General features: G+C 40.6%; 1 protein-coding gene across 2 annotated transcripts; it reads left to right on the top strand.

Moving 5' to 3' along the window:
- The first annotated feature begins 1,386 nt into the window (after nt 1-1,386).
- Nucleotides 1,387-8,673, top strand: LOC146364244 (kinesin-like protein KIF1B). Of its 2 annotated transcripts, XM_084918039.1 has the most exons (7): nt 1,387-1,569; nt 1,717-1,801; nt 4,280-4,394; nt 4,493-4,625; nt 4,726-4,787; nt 4,882-5,350; nt 5,530-8,673. In XM_084918039.1, the coding sequence occupies exons 6-7, from the start codon at nt 5,333-5,335 to the stop codon at nt 5,794-5,796; spliced, it is 285 nt and encodes a 94-aa protein (XP_084774165.1). In that variant the 5' UTR covers nt 1,387-1,569; nt 1,717-1,801; nt 4,280-4,394; nt 4,493-4,625; nt 4,726-4,787; nt 4,882-5,332; the 3' UTR covers nt 5,797-8,673. The 2 variants fall into 2 exon arrangements, 1 of the variants encoding a protein (XP_084774165.1); XR_014798998.1 differs by having other exon boundaries at nt 4,882-8,673.
- Nucleotides 8,674-13,931: the final 5,258 nt, after the last annotated feature.

The following is a 13,931-nucleotide window of genomic DNA, read 5'->3' on the forward strand; positions in this document are numbered from 1 at the left end:
TAACAGCAGCTCAGTGGTCACAAACTGTTTGCTTCCCCCCGATCAACAACACAGCTGCCGCTAATTACGTGTGTCTACCTTAAATATCTTCACAAACTCAAAATGTGACCTCTAGCACCAAACGCTTGCTGCAGTTCTTGGTGTCAGAGGTGACACACAAGGTATCGGGTTTTCACTGCAATTACTTTTTCATATAGGACCAAGTATGTTTGGATAGCTTTTTGCCCTTGAAAACTGCCGTTTCATATTAGACATTCTTGTCTAATGTTATAAATGTATTGATCTGAAAGGTGTAAGTGTGACAAATATGCAATAAGATACGAAATCAGAAAGGAGGCAAATACTTTTTCACAGCGCTATAGTCTGTAAATGGTCTTCTTTTGGCTATAGTAGATCTTTTACTTGTTCCTTTCTTAATTGTTTGTTTGAAATTGTTTTTTCGATCATATTGAGTATAGACGAATGCAACTGTGAGCTTTAGCGATTAGCCCGTTTCAACAGGACCGTGATCCTGATGTGTGAGACAGCAGGGTGCTGCCACTGGTGTTGTAATGTGTGATTTAGTTCCTCCTAACATTTCAGTTTGCTTCCAGTATCTATCCTCTGTGATTACTGGCTCTTTAGACAGATTTAATAGAAGTGTGTGAGCTATTGGCTCAGTATAAAGGGTCAGTAGTGTTTTCATGTCACCTATCCATCCTCCATTTAGTCACCCAAAGCATGTAGTAAATACTCCTCACTTTTATTCATCTTCTCTTAAATTCAGACAAATTCCCACTTGTTAACATTGAGCTTGTGTGTGTGTGTGTGTGTGTGTGTGTGTGTGTGTGTGTGTGTGTGTGTGTGTGTGTGTGTGTGTGTGTGTGTAGTTAACAACATATGGTGGCTTATTTTTCCTTTCCAAATCTTGAGTGACAGCCACTTTTGCTGCTATCACGCTTAAAGATAGAAATAAAGCAAAGTTATCAAAAGACTGATCTGCAGATTGCAGCTACTTAGACAACTGACAATCTGTTTGTGCCTGTTTTTTTCCTTCATTGATATATGTGTAACTGATACATGTGGTGTGTAAATCAGAATCTATGTTATTTAAAGTAGTATTAAACTACTTATACACTGTAAATGGCATAAAATCAAGTGATGATGTAGCTTAATAAAATAGTGATGGGTATAGATAATGTTGTGGATATTTAAATGTTAATAATCTGGGCAGTTTGTTTAAAGGTTTAAGTAATGTTTTAAATATTGTTTTGGATGTATAGCTACTTTTAGTTGCTCCCTTGTGACAAAGCTTCTGTGTGTGTGTGTGTGTGTGTGTGTGTGTGTGTGTGTGTGTGTGTGTGTGTGTGTGTGCGCGTGCACGCAAGTTCCACCCACCAAGTTGAATGAACACCATCACCAAATCCAACCTGGGTCAGTGTGTCAGCAAGATTTAAAGAAAACATAAAAATTATATTGTCTCCTCGAACGGATGTTGTGTCACCTCCTCCCTCCATGCACAGGTACATCCCAGCCATCGTGGATCACAGTGGAGGCCTGCCCTGCCATGGTACCTACCTGCTGCACCAGGTACAGGATTGGTGCACATGTTGTTTTCTTATTACTCACACAGTGGTAACTGCTTCCTTTGTATACAGTTGAATCTCTTTTTTTAAAGCGTAATGTTGCTCTAGCTGTGCTCACTGTGATCCTGAGCTCCTGTTATGTTTGCTGCAGGGGATCCAGCGGAGGATCACAGTGACCCTCATCCACGAGAAGGGCAGCGAGCTCCATTGGAAAGATGTTCGTGAGCTGCTTGTAGGTGAGCAGCCTACCTTTAGGGTCTAGTCGTACTATACCTCTCTGTAGTAAACAAAAACCCCAAAGCTCAGAAACAATGTTTTATAGTGTTTGTGTGCTTTTGATAGAAGAAGACAGGACAGAACATCATTAAAGGGATTTGACTTTGTGAGATCACACTGAAAACGCACCACTCGGTTCACTCTGAGATATTTTCAGTCTGGAAAGATGAATCTGTCGGGCTTTAGGCTGCTTCTCACTTTAAGCAGTTCATGCTGTAGCTGTAGCTGATGGACCAAAAAAATTACATTTCATATTTTAGACATTCAGCTGCTGACTCTGAAGCCAACAGGGCTCTTGAGTGTGGATGATTGTGTTGGTACTGGATGCTGTGATCAAACAGCTGTTCTGATCTGTCTTCATTCATGCCTGTCGATATTAAGCCTCCTAAGCTCCAAACCAGTAAAAGCGATCTTTGGAGGCAACACCCTTTGTAGTACTTTTCTGTATTTGTTTGTGATTGTGTGACACTGAACCACAGTGCTATGTATATCCTCTGTAACACTCAGACGTTTCCAGATCAATGTTTTCCCCCTCAGCTGTTTCTCACTATAGAGCAGGGGTAGGCAACTCCAGGCCTCGAGTGCCAGTGTCCTGCAGGTTTTAGATGTGTCCTTGATCCAACACAGCTGATTCAAATGGCTAAATTACCTCCTCAACATGTCTTGAAGTTCTCCAGGGGGCTGGTAATGAACTAATCATTTGATTTAGGTGTGTTGACCCAAGGTGAGATCTAAAACCTGCAGGACACCGGCACTCGAGGCCTGGCGTTGCCTACCCCTGCTATAGAGTCTTACCTCAGTAACAATGAGGCCAATGAGGCACCAGCAGAGCATATCTGGCTCTCAGTCTGTGGCTGATAGTGCCCCCTGCTGTTAATAACAGGAACAGTGTAACCTTGTATAGAGCTCATAGTGATGGTCTTAAGATTGCTGCTGCAAGGCACTAATTTGTATCCATGTGTGCTGTATATTCTGAGCATATGCAGTTATGTGAGCTCTCAGGTTTTATGTATCAGGACATAATTAAAAAAAATCAGGTCCTTAGTAGGTCTTAATATGAGGTAAATGCAACCTCAGATGAACAACACATAACACATTATACCAGGTCATTATTTATTTAACAAACACTGAGCCGAAATTCAGATGTTTAAAAAACTAAGTACATCCAAGACTATTTCCATAATTAGTTAAGAGGGTCAGTATCAGCCAGGTGCTAATCAAATGCAATAGATCATCAGTAAGTGTAACCACTACTGTCAGTTTGCTGGTGTGGCGTATTCAGGTAAGTGGTAACATACTGAGGAGGAGAGAAGCAGTTGTTGATACCCATGAATGTGGGAAGGCTTTGAAGTCCATCATTTTACAGCAAGAAAGATTATTTGCAAGTTCAAAAAATCAAAGACTGTTTCCAATCTTACCAGGAGTGGACGTCCCAGAAAATTCACCCCACACATCTGAGGCTCTACAGGCCACAGTTAGCATGCTAAATGTTGGAGTTCATGGCAGTGCAATTAGAAAAAGACTCAACAAATATGGCCTGTTTGGAAAGGCTTCCAGGAGAAACCATTTTCCCTCTAAATACAACATGGCAGCATGGGTTAGGTTTGCAAAGTTGAAAACCTAAGCCCTAATGCACAGCTTCAACATTGGTAAAAACCAAACAGGGCATATCAGCACAAACACCTCATACCAACGGTTTTGCTCGGGTGATGATTATTTGGGCTTTTTTTGCTGCTAAACAACCTGCAAAGTGTCCAGGTCACTGAGTGAGCCATGAAGTACTCTAGAGTCAAATGAGATCATCGTTGGGTCTGACTCCAGAGCGCAGCAGCAAAGCAACAACAGAGTGGTGCTGCAGTGGCTCAAAGTTGAGACTTCAACATGATTGAATGTTAAGAAAGCTGTGAATGAATAAATATCTGCAAACTTCAATGAACCGAAGAACCATTGTAAAGACAAATGGGCCAGAAATCCATCCACACTGCTGTGAAACACTAATAAAAAATGATTACCTCAAGTTTGTGCTGCTAAAGTTGGTTCCATCAGCTGCTGCATCACAGGTATAATGATGATGTGGTGTAATAATCTAGATCCAGATCCTTAAACTGCTTTTTCACGTGTCTGTAAATGAATTTCTTATCATTGTCCCGACTGGTGTCGGCTGACACTTGACACTCTGTGGCTCCTGATTTATCTGTTGTCAAGGTCTCACCTCAGTGCGATTCCTCACGTTTTGTCATGATTCAAGGATGAATGTGAACACCGCTTCAGTCACTGTGTTCACTTCCTGATATGTCAGAACTGCGCTCACGTCACTCACTTTTTTTTAACAGCATGACACACTGCTGTAAACAGAGACCCTGTAATGTTAGCACCAAGTAGGACTTCATAAAAAATAATGCTGTCAAGCTAACTTTTCCTCTTTCTGTCTTTTTCAGCACTTTCTATCGCTTTGAGGCAGTGTGGGACAGATCCCTGCACAACTCCCTCCTGCTCAACCGCGTCACTCCCTATGGAGAGAAGATCTACATGACCTTATCTGCGTATCTGGAGGTCAGCCGCTGCTCCGCCGTGTTGTACCTGTTTGTACGTGTTTTTAAGTGTCTTGATGTCATCGTGTCTAACACACACCCTTTATCTCCTCTCTGCAGCTGGACCATTGCATCCAGCCTGCCATTATCACCAAAGACATCTGCATGGTCTTTTACTCCCGAGACGCCAAGTTGTCCCCACCTGTTCTCTCAAGAACCTCTTTGGGACTGGATACTCCAAAACTCCTGACTGGTAAATCTGGGCTGCTGCACTGTGGCCATCTCTGTTTCCAAATCAAAGATATCTGCCCTGTTACAAAGTTTCCTTGTTCATAACTTCTGCTTCATTATAGCAACCGAGTGACTGGGATCTACGAGCTGAGCTTGTGTAAGATGTCTGACACTGGAAGCCCAGGTGGGCGGCCATGAAGCATGTTTAAAGAACAGCAGTTGTTTTATCATAATTCTGTGGAGAGCTTCATCCTAATGAGGGCTCATGTCCGGAGCAGGGATGCAGAGGAGGAGGAGGAAGGTCTTGGACACATCAGTGGCTTACATGCGAGGAGAGCCTCGCTGGCTGGAGGCCCAGAGGAGATAGCCTCATCCTAGAGCAGCGGTCCCCAACCCCCGGGCCTCGGACCGGTACCGGTCCGTGAGTCGTTTGGTACCGGGCCGCGAGAGTTGAGGCTCGGGTGAAAAATGTATGGTTTTCAGGGTTTTTATCGGTTTTCAGCGTTATTTTGTTATCGTTTTTATCGTTAACTCGGTTTTCCTGGGTCTTTTCACGTGTGTTCTGAATAAATCTTCTTTTTTTCGGTACCGGTACTGGTTTTATTTTGTTGTATTTATCCGTGACACCTTAAAGGCCGGTCCGTGAAAATATTGTCGGGCATAAACCGGTCCGTGGCGCAAAAAAGGTTGGCGACCGCTGTCCTAGAGCACCAGTGGGAGCTAGAGAAGATGGAGCAGCTGCAGGAGGTGGGGCCTTAAAAGATTTATAAAGAAATGAATCTCTGTTTAATATCGTAGAGGGAAAAAGACTTTTCAACTCAAAGACCAAAGTGCTATTCTAAAAAGTTTTTTTTAGAGTACAGACTTTACATGACTAACCCTCCCCTTTTCTCCCCACCTCACATTCGCCCCCATCCTTCGTCCAGGTGGATGAAAAGACCCGTCACCTTCTGGCGCTGAGAGAGAAGCTGGGAGAGGCGGCTCCCGTGGGAACAGCTCCCACCTCCAAGTCCCTGAGCGAGTCTCTGTCCCCCAGTGTGAGCTCGGGTAGTCTGTCCACGTCCACCTCCATCTCCTTGCAGATCTCAAGCACCACCTTTGAAAGCGCCATCACGCCGAGCGAGAGCAGCGGCTACGATTCCGCTGACATGGAGAGCTGGTGGATCGTGAGAAGGAGCTGGCCACCAAGGTGAGAAAAACGTCGGAGGCAGGATAGACGTAAAACTCTCCCAGCAGATCTAAGCTGGCGAGGCGGCGTGGCAGCCTGACGAAGAACTGATCGGGCGGAGCGGTACGCGGGAAAACCACCGCTTCCATCCTTTCTGAAAAGCCTTTGAAAATACAGAAAATACCAAGTGTTAAAACTTAGTAATCATTGTGATTCTTGACGGTTTTCTCTTGTAAGTAGACTTGTGGCTTAAGTCTCTTTTCATGCAACTCAAACGTTTAAGTTCCACAGAACTTTTGCCTCCCCGCTTCCCTCCAGCAACCCCGCTGCCAGCTTAGCTTTCCTCCTCTCTATTCCCTCCCCTCAGCTTTTTGTGTTTTTGTTTCGATGACAATGTTTGGGTCTAATTTTGTTCCGCTTGGTTGTCATTCCCAAACTCCCCTAACTAAGTAGCATGTTGTAGTAGTCTACTTGTGTGTGCACGACTCTTTAGAAACTTTCCGTTTGCCAATCATCTGTACAAAAAAAAGGTCTCTATCAGTTTTATTTGTCTCCTGAAATGAGTTTCATTCTATTTTGGGTTTTTTTGTTGTTGGTTTTTTATTAAATTAACATGCTCGCATGATACCTGCAGCAGTCCTCAGGAGAAGACCAGGTTTGCTCAGTTTCAAACAAAAAACAAAAATGAACCAAATCAGACAGCTTACATCTCCAAGTGACGTGTTAGTTTACGCTCTGCTACCTAAACTATAGCTGCTAATAGATTTATAGGGTATTTTTCTTCTCGCAGTGAATTTGCATCAGGCTGAACCGTCTCTGAAACAAAAACTCAAAGTGGGAATGAACTTTGACAGGAGGGCCACGCCCGATTTCCACTGTCATCCACGTCATACTTAGATCCTCCTCAATCTGTGTACATACGCCGCCTCTAAACCCCCGAAAGTGCCAGTGTCAGTTAGTGAGTCAGTAAAATACTCATGCATTTGTGTTAACATAAAAACTGCAGACTAACTAGAGACAAACAAGCGCGGATCGCTTCATATCTCAGCAGTTTAAAAAACAAACAATGACCGATTGTTCCTGCAGGAGTAGATTTGGGCCCCTTTTTGCTTTTTCATCCCAAGGAAAAAAAACAGGGTTACAAGGAGATGAGGACGAGGACTAGGAGGATGAAAACAAACTAAGGAGAGAACTTGATTTGTACATGCAGTCTGTTCTGGGATCAGTGTGGTAGTTAACCCTCATTTAACACATTCCTCTCTGCTCCTCTAGCTCGCTCTATCTCACTGAGAATCAGAAAGCCTTGACATTTACTGCTATTAACTTTACACTCTTCTTGTAAAGACGCAAAGAAAACACAGTGAAAAGGTTAGAAGGACTTAAGGAAAAAGAATGAATGAATGGTTTAATAGAAGGAAAGAAGTTAAAGGGACTACATATTCAAAGGTCTTATTTCTGATACTACCCCATGAAAATATTTGCTCTGTGTGCCGTGCTGCAGCTGCTACATTCGGCTTCGGATTCACTTTTTGGCACCTACGCCTCTCGAGATGTGTTAATGCAGAAAGGTATTGAAAAACTCTGGTCAACCAACCAGCAGTCTGCCTGCTGTGTCGTATGAAATGGATGGAAGGAGAGGTACCAACTGTCTGTTACATATAGATAAAAAATAAAGCTCTGACGTGACCTCGGGTCAGCCAGCCTGACGGTCAGAGAAACAGAAACGTGCTGGATTGTGGATCTCTGAGCTGCACATCAAAGATGCACCTATGCACAGATCAAGTCTGAAAAGTGCAATGTACCTCATATACATGTTGATGCGAAGCGCTGCCAGAGCAAACGTTTCCACTGCATTTGCAGAGGTGTTTTTATTTTGGATTGTGTATTTATTGTTTGCAATCTTTAAATATTAGTTTGCAGCTCTTTGCACATATTAATAAAAGGTTCAACTAACTCATCAAATAAAGTCTGTGCGGTTTAGTTGTTCCACTCATATTAAACCAAATGATGGTGTGGCGGCCTGTTCTAGTGTGAACTAAGAGAGGCTTTGAATGTAAGAGAGGGGGGAAAGGAAAAGCAGACCTAACATGTAACCCCTGCAGCTCGACTGAGGAGGTGAGTTACATTAGTGCTTCCTCTTTATTAGAAAGCGGTTTGAGTGAATTAGAAGTCTGTTATTTTTTTGGAGGAGATCTACTCATTAGTCATGCGAGGCATCCATCTGAGCTCTATCAAAATAAAGGTGTATTTGAACTCATTTTAATTTTTTCTAATATCAGAGATATAGGACTATACAAAGTAGCTGGTGACATCTAAAACGACAGCAGACTTATTGTGTCTTTCTTCACCTCATCACTTTTTTCTGTGTGTTTATTTTTCTGTTGATGCCTGTGATGGACCGAGTTGAAAAACAGGAGGAGTCCCAGGAATTATTAGAAAAATATAGTTTCCATTTATTTAACCCCCAAAATTATATTTACAAGAGTAATGAATGTTGAGCTCATAAAAGAGGTCAAAGAAACAAAACTGAACTCAGGCAAAGACTGCAAACTTAACAAACCAAATGACTGCTACAAACAAACATAACTGACCTAAAACATGAAATGACATACAAAGGTATATATAATGGCTGATCAGACCATTGTGACACATGAGGGGTAACAAACAAAACACAATCATAAATCACAAACAATGCAGTACAATCTAGTTTGTTAATAAACTAAACACCAAAGAAGAAAATCAAAAACCCCATTAAACCCTAAACTCAAATATTTAATTAAATACAAATACTTTGTTTTTAAAGTAAAGAAAACACACATTCCCCCTTCAGCAGGAAGTGGTGGTGTGGTCCAATTATCTTCCTTTGCATTTAATGGTTTCAAACCCTGGCTACCATCTTTTGTCCAGCAACGACTTTAGAGTGTGGCCACAGGTTTGGCCATCACAATGCCTTTCAAACAAAACTAGCCATGATATTTTCCACCTTCCCCCTCTGACAATTAATATCAGTTAACCCCGCCCCCTTTCAGATTTGTTCACCAAAAGAAAATAAAAATAAAACGTCATTAACGCTGTTTATTATTTGTCAGACCGGTTTCATTTTCATGCTTTGTAAATATCTATGTTGTATGGAGCTTGAACTAAAATGTAAATATGTTTACTGTATTTGTAATAATTATAATCCATTAGCTGTACAGCATAGATGTGTCATGCAGATATCCTAATTCTGTGTATGGTAATCTTGCACCATTGAACTGTTAGTGAATGAGGCAACAATAAAAGTGGGAAACGTGCATTAGCAGATCAAGTGCTGCCTGCTTATTTCCTGCTTTATGTGAGCTTCTGCTGTAGTTTATTATGTGCTTTTAGCCCCAAGAAACCACCCTGTGGCGCACAATAAGATCTTCTGATGTTTGGTGTCATCTTCCTGTGATCTCCTGTGAACAGGTGGATTCATTCATTTCAAGTTTATGTATGTAGCACTAAATCACAGCAGGCGCTGAACACTGTAAAGACTCTAGAATAATTATGGAGGCACAACATTTAAAGCTCCTGTCCTTCCATCCCACAGACCTAAAAGTTAGTTATATGATAAACAGCCCCGTGTTTGTTTACTTGATTTGTAAAATGCAAAGTGGTGACTTTTTCTCTTCAAGTACGTCCTCATATGGAGACAGTTTTTTTTAATGGCCCAAAACAAGTCATTGTTTACAAAAATATACATTTTATTCCGCAAAATGAGGTAAACAGTGAAGAAAAGTATGAGAAAAGGGAGCATAGGATCTCCGGAGACTGTGGCAACTAGAATTATTGTATACGTGTGTGTATTAAGGACTGACACAGACAAAGAATTAATCATACAATGAAGCAATGTACTTTTTAAATGTTTATTAAAACCATTCAAGTATTGAGTCATGAATAAAACAGCAACCTCTGATCTGCTAATTGGGAAACAGAGGATGTCAGTGTATGTTTCAGTGCTAGTTGTACAAATTGAGTGAGATGACTTTACATTTGAATAGATTCGATTACAAGTTATATTTGGTTCTAATTGAATGAGTTCAATTTGATTTAAATCAAGCCAATTCACAACATATAAACTTGAAATATATGGTAAGATAAAGGTTGTGCAATAATACAGAGGAAGCCCAAACGATCAAATGACCCCCTATGAGCAAGAAAACTCCATTTTCGGCAGAACCAGAATCAGGGAGGGGCGGCCATCTGCCTCCACCGGTTGGGGTAAGAAAATGAAACGAAACTATAGGAAGACAAAGAGGAAAGATGTTCATGATATATATGAAACTTTCCGCTAGCCCTGACTAAAATATTGTTTTTGACAGGAAAGTATTGTTTCATTCATGTTTATTCCACGAGGTGGACAGCAGGAATAGAACAAACCAGATACTAAGAAATAAAGTATACAATGAAATATTCTCGATATGCTAAAATTCCCACTGAGACTGGATAAGATTATTCTAAAACTGGTCAAAATACAATTCTCTTCATGCACAGAAATCCCACCCAGTCCCACAACCCAGGACAAATATTCCTTGTGTGTTCTTGAGCTGGACAGAAATTCCTCTTGCTGAGCGGGGTCCACGCCAGCCTCGTGTCAGGCAGACGAGGAGCCTCCTGTCCCAGTCTCGTCCGTCAACTGGGTCCATCACATCCCAACCCAGTTCGCATTCTGCATTGGAGTCCGTCGCTCGATACCACCGCGGCTCCCCTCACGTCATCACCTATAAGTAAAAACAAATAGGAGACAGAACCATCATCCCGGAAGCTGCCCTGGCTTATAGCCATGGCGACCCTCTCCCAACACGGCTGCACCCAGTGAACAACAGTGAGACACTACTCACAAATGCAGGCAGTATACATCTGCCCTGATGTCAATCACACACGTTGTCTCCTACTGTCGCCGTTCCTGCTGTCGGGACTGGGTCACCACATCACGCTGACCGGTCTCCAGACGAGGCGTCGCACCCCCCACGATCACACAGCGGCTCCCTCTTTTCCACCTGGCCTTCATGCGTTCCTCTTCCAATCTAGGGCCTCTCTCCTCCCAGTGCTCAGCTTGCTTCCTTTTAATACGACCTTTAAACAGCTGAAAGGACACCTCTGGACACACCCATGCCTCAACATGTGATCACTATCAGCTAATTTGTCCCATTGCCAGCCAATCCACAGTGGATTAAAACAATGTAAAATAACACACTGAAACAATGTGATACAAACAGAATAAAATCATGCAAATAAAAACTACACTCACAAATAAACACTAAAATCAGAAAAAAAACCAATATAAACGATGAATACAAATTTCTACTGTGTGAAACAGTTTCACTCTTTGAATATTTTTCATTTCTTACAATCAGAATTCTCCAATAGATTTTTAGAAGAAATTTATTTTCTTTCATGCATCACCAACTGACCCTTTTATGTTAACGTCTCAATCTCCAGCCTAACCTCATTGAATTTTGCTTAGCAAAGTACTTTTCAACTCTAATAATTAGTAAGATTATATTTCTTATCATCTGTTGGTCGTCTGACCTGATAAACTTCAATGAGCATTATAACACAGGAATGATTGTCTCTAAAAATGGGCTCCTGCACGCTTGCAGACATTTTTCCATCACAACTTATGGATGATGAAGGATTTGATTAAAGCTGTGAAACATTACTGATAAACTTCATGTGATGTTGCATTAAAGCCAATTTTCTATTAAAATCAGGGTCTTTTCTAACTGACCTCTGACCTTTGAGCAGTAGTGTGTACTGTATGCTTGTATGTAACTGTATCTGACCTGGATTTTATCACCAGTTTCAAATAAGAATCTTCTTTAAAGTCTGTCTTTCAATACAAATGAAGTTAAACTTTATCAAGGCTGATGGTAAACTGTCCCTAACAAGTCCACTTTATTGCGTGCTCATTGACTTTCTCCTATCAGAGCTGTTTAACAAGTCCACTTTATACATGCTTATTAATCTATCACGCTTATCAGTGGCTCATGGTTGCTTAAAGCCTATGTCTGAACTTGACCACAGAGCCAGAGCATCGTTCAATCTTGGCAACAGCTCCAGGATGACAAACTCCACTTTCTCTGCATCAAGACAGCTCATAACTTTTTAACAGTGTCTCTCTGTCCTCATACTTCTATATATTCTTCTGTAATAGATAACTATACGCTATCATTGTAATCAATCTACACCACAGCTCAAAAGTTTGAAGTCAATTTTCACCTGGTTTATAACCATGTGATCGGTCCACACATCAGTGTCTAAAAAAACGCTCATTTTTATCTGTGTCTATCATCAAAATTTGAGTTGATTGCAAACTCTCCCTAACAAGTTCACTTTATTGCGTGCTCATCAATCTCCTCTACAGCTCAGCTAACTGAAGTCAGTTAGAAACGTCTTTTTATCTTAAAAAAAACAAGATTCTTTTTTATATTTTGTAAATTGGTTTTGAATCCAAATAAATATAATTGCTTAAAACTTGCATTGATCACCAATTATGATTAATGTTTGATAAAACATTAGCTGGTGTATGGATGCAACGATAATGGTGGTGTGTGGATTACAACAACAATAGCGAGTGTGCAGATTATATTACCTATCCTCAGTTTATCACATTAAATCTCATCTTACTAGTGACCCAGCAGTTTTTCCAAATACAGCTGCACTAACCAACATCATTTTTTCAAGTAATATAAAAATCGTTTTTATTTATTACCTTTTTAAACATCCCATTTTTTCTTTCTAATGTCATTAAATCAAGTTTGCCCATTTTTATAAAACATTTGGACCTCCACATCTTTTTAGCGTTCAGTTATTTCCTCAGTGTCACACATGGATTAGTTTTCGTCTCTTTCAATAAGAAAGTCAAATCTTCAGACCTTAAAGCAATCTTTGTTTCTTTCAATCCTCTTAATATTTTTAATCTCCTGTAATATAATTGCAGTTAACCAGAGCTTAGCTACTCTGATCTACAGTGATTTTGGGGGTTTGGATTTGTTTTTCACAGGTGCAGAGCCTTTTTCTACAAAATTATGAATAAACTGCATTTTTTAAAAGTACCATTAACCATGTAGACTGACAAGTAACTAAACATGTAACACAGTGATCAGTAGAGAAGAAAGAAAATAACCCATTTACACATTTCTAGTTCAGATCAAAATTATTGTTCTGATTAAGGAAACAGTAAATTTGGCCACGTTATTGTCCTGATCCTCCAATTTTCCCTTTTCAATGTGACTAAATAAAATTCAACTTTTTTTTTTTTTTTTTAAATAAAAGCAGATGCACACCCAGATATTTCTTACAGTAAGAATCCTCCAACAACCTTTCAAAAGAAACATTTTTTGTCTTTCCTCAATTTTGAGAGCAACTGAACCCACAAACCTGAAGCTCGAGACCCCAAACTAACCAAATGTAATGTTTCCTTAATCAGCACAGTCATTTTTAACTTTTTGTGTGTTATGTTTACTCACAGTTTTGATGCTTGCTTCTTCGACTTGATCCATGATTAGCTTTTCACCGTCGCTCTGCTGTTTTCTCTCTCCTCATGCTTCTCCTTCATGCGTCCTGTCCTCAAATATAATCCAACCTGCCTCCTTGTTTCCTCCTTGACTTGTATTAGCAAAATTTCCAGGTAAATTAAGAGAAATCCAAAAAAGTTTTCCTGTTTCAAAAGCTCTTCCAGTTGCCTGTCTTCTTGTCCTCCTTCAAATGTGCATTTTTCGACTTATGTATTTATTTGAATTCATATTGCCATGACAACATAGCACAGAGCATCATGGTAGTTTAAAGCAGGTGGTTCTGTCCTCTGCAGAAATGCTGGTGTTCCATAGTGATGTAGAAGTATGTTAATAGTCTTGAAACAGACACTCACTGAAGAGCCTGTTGTCCGTATATTTATATATTTCCGAAATCACATTGTAGTGACGTATACTGAACACAATAAATTATATAATGTAAACAACTACCTGGAAAACAGGTAGAACGATACTTTTGTATCGTTTATTGCATTTATGGAGGGAGTGATGTATGCTGGGTAATGGCACAGCTAGCGACTGGGTGACTTTATTCACCTGCTTCGGATGTTATCAGTCCATACAATGGGCGTTATTAGCACAAATCAGTCCCATAGATATGGGC

This window comes from Perissodus microlepis, chromosome 20, assembly GCF_051167445.1.
Source record: "Perissodus microlepis isolate ML-2025 ecotype Zambia chromosome 20, ASM5116744v1, whole genome shotgun sequence".
NCBI classification, from domain to species: domain Eukaryota; kingdom Metazoa; phylum Chordata; class Actinopteri; order Cichliformes; family Cichlidae; genus Perissodus; species Perissodus microlepis.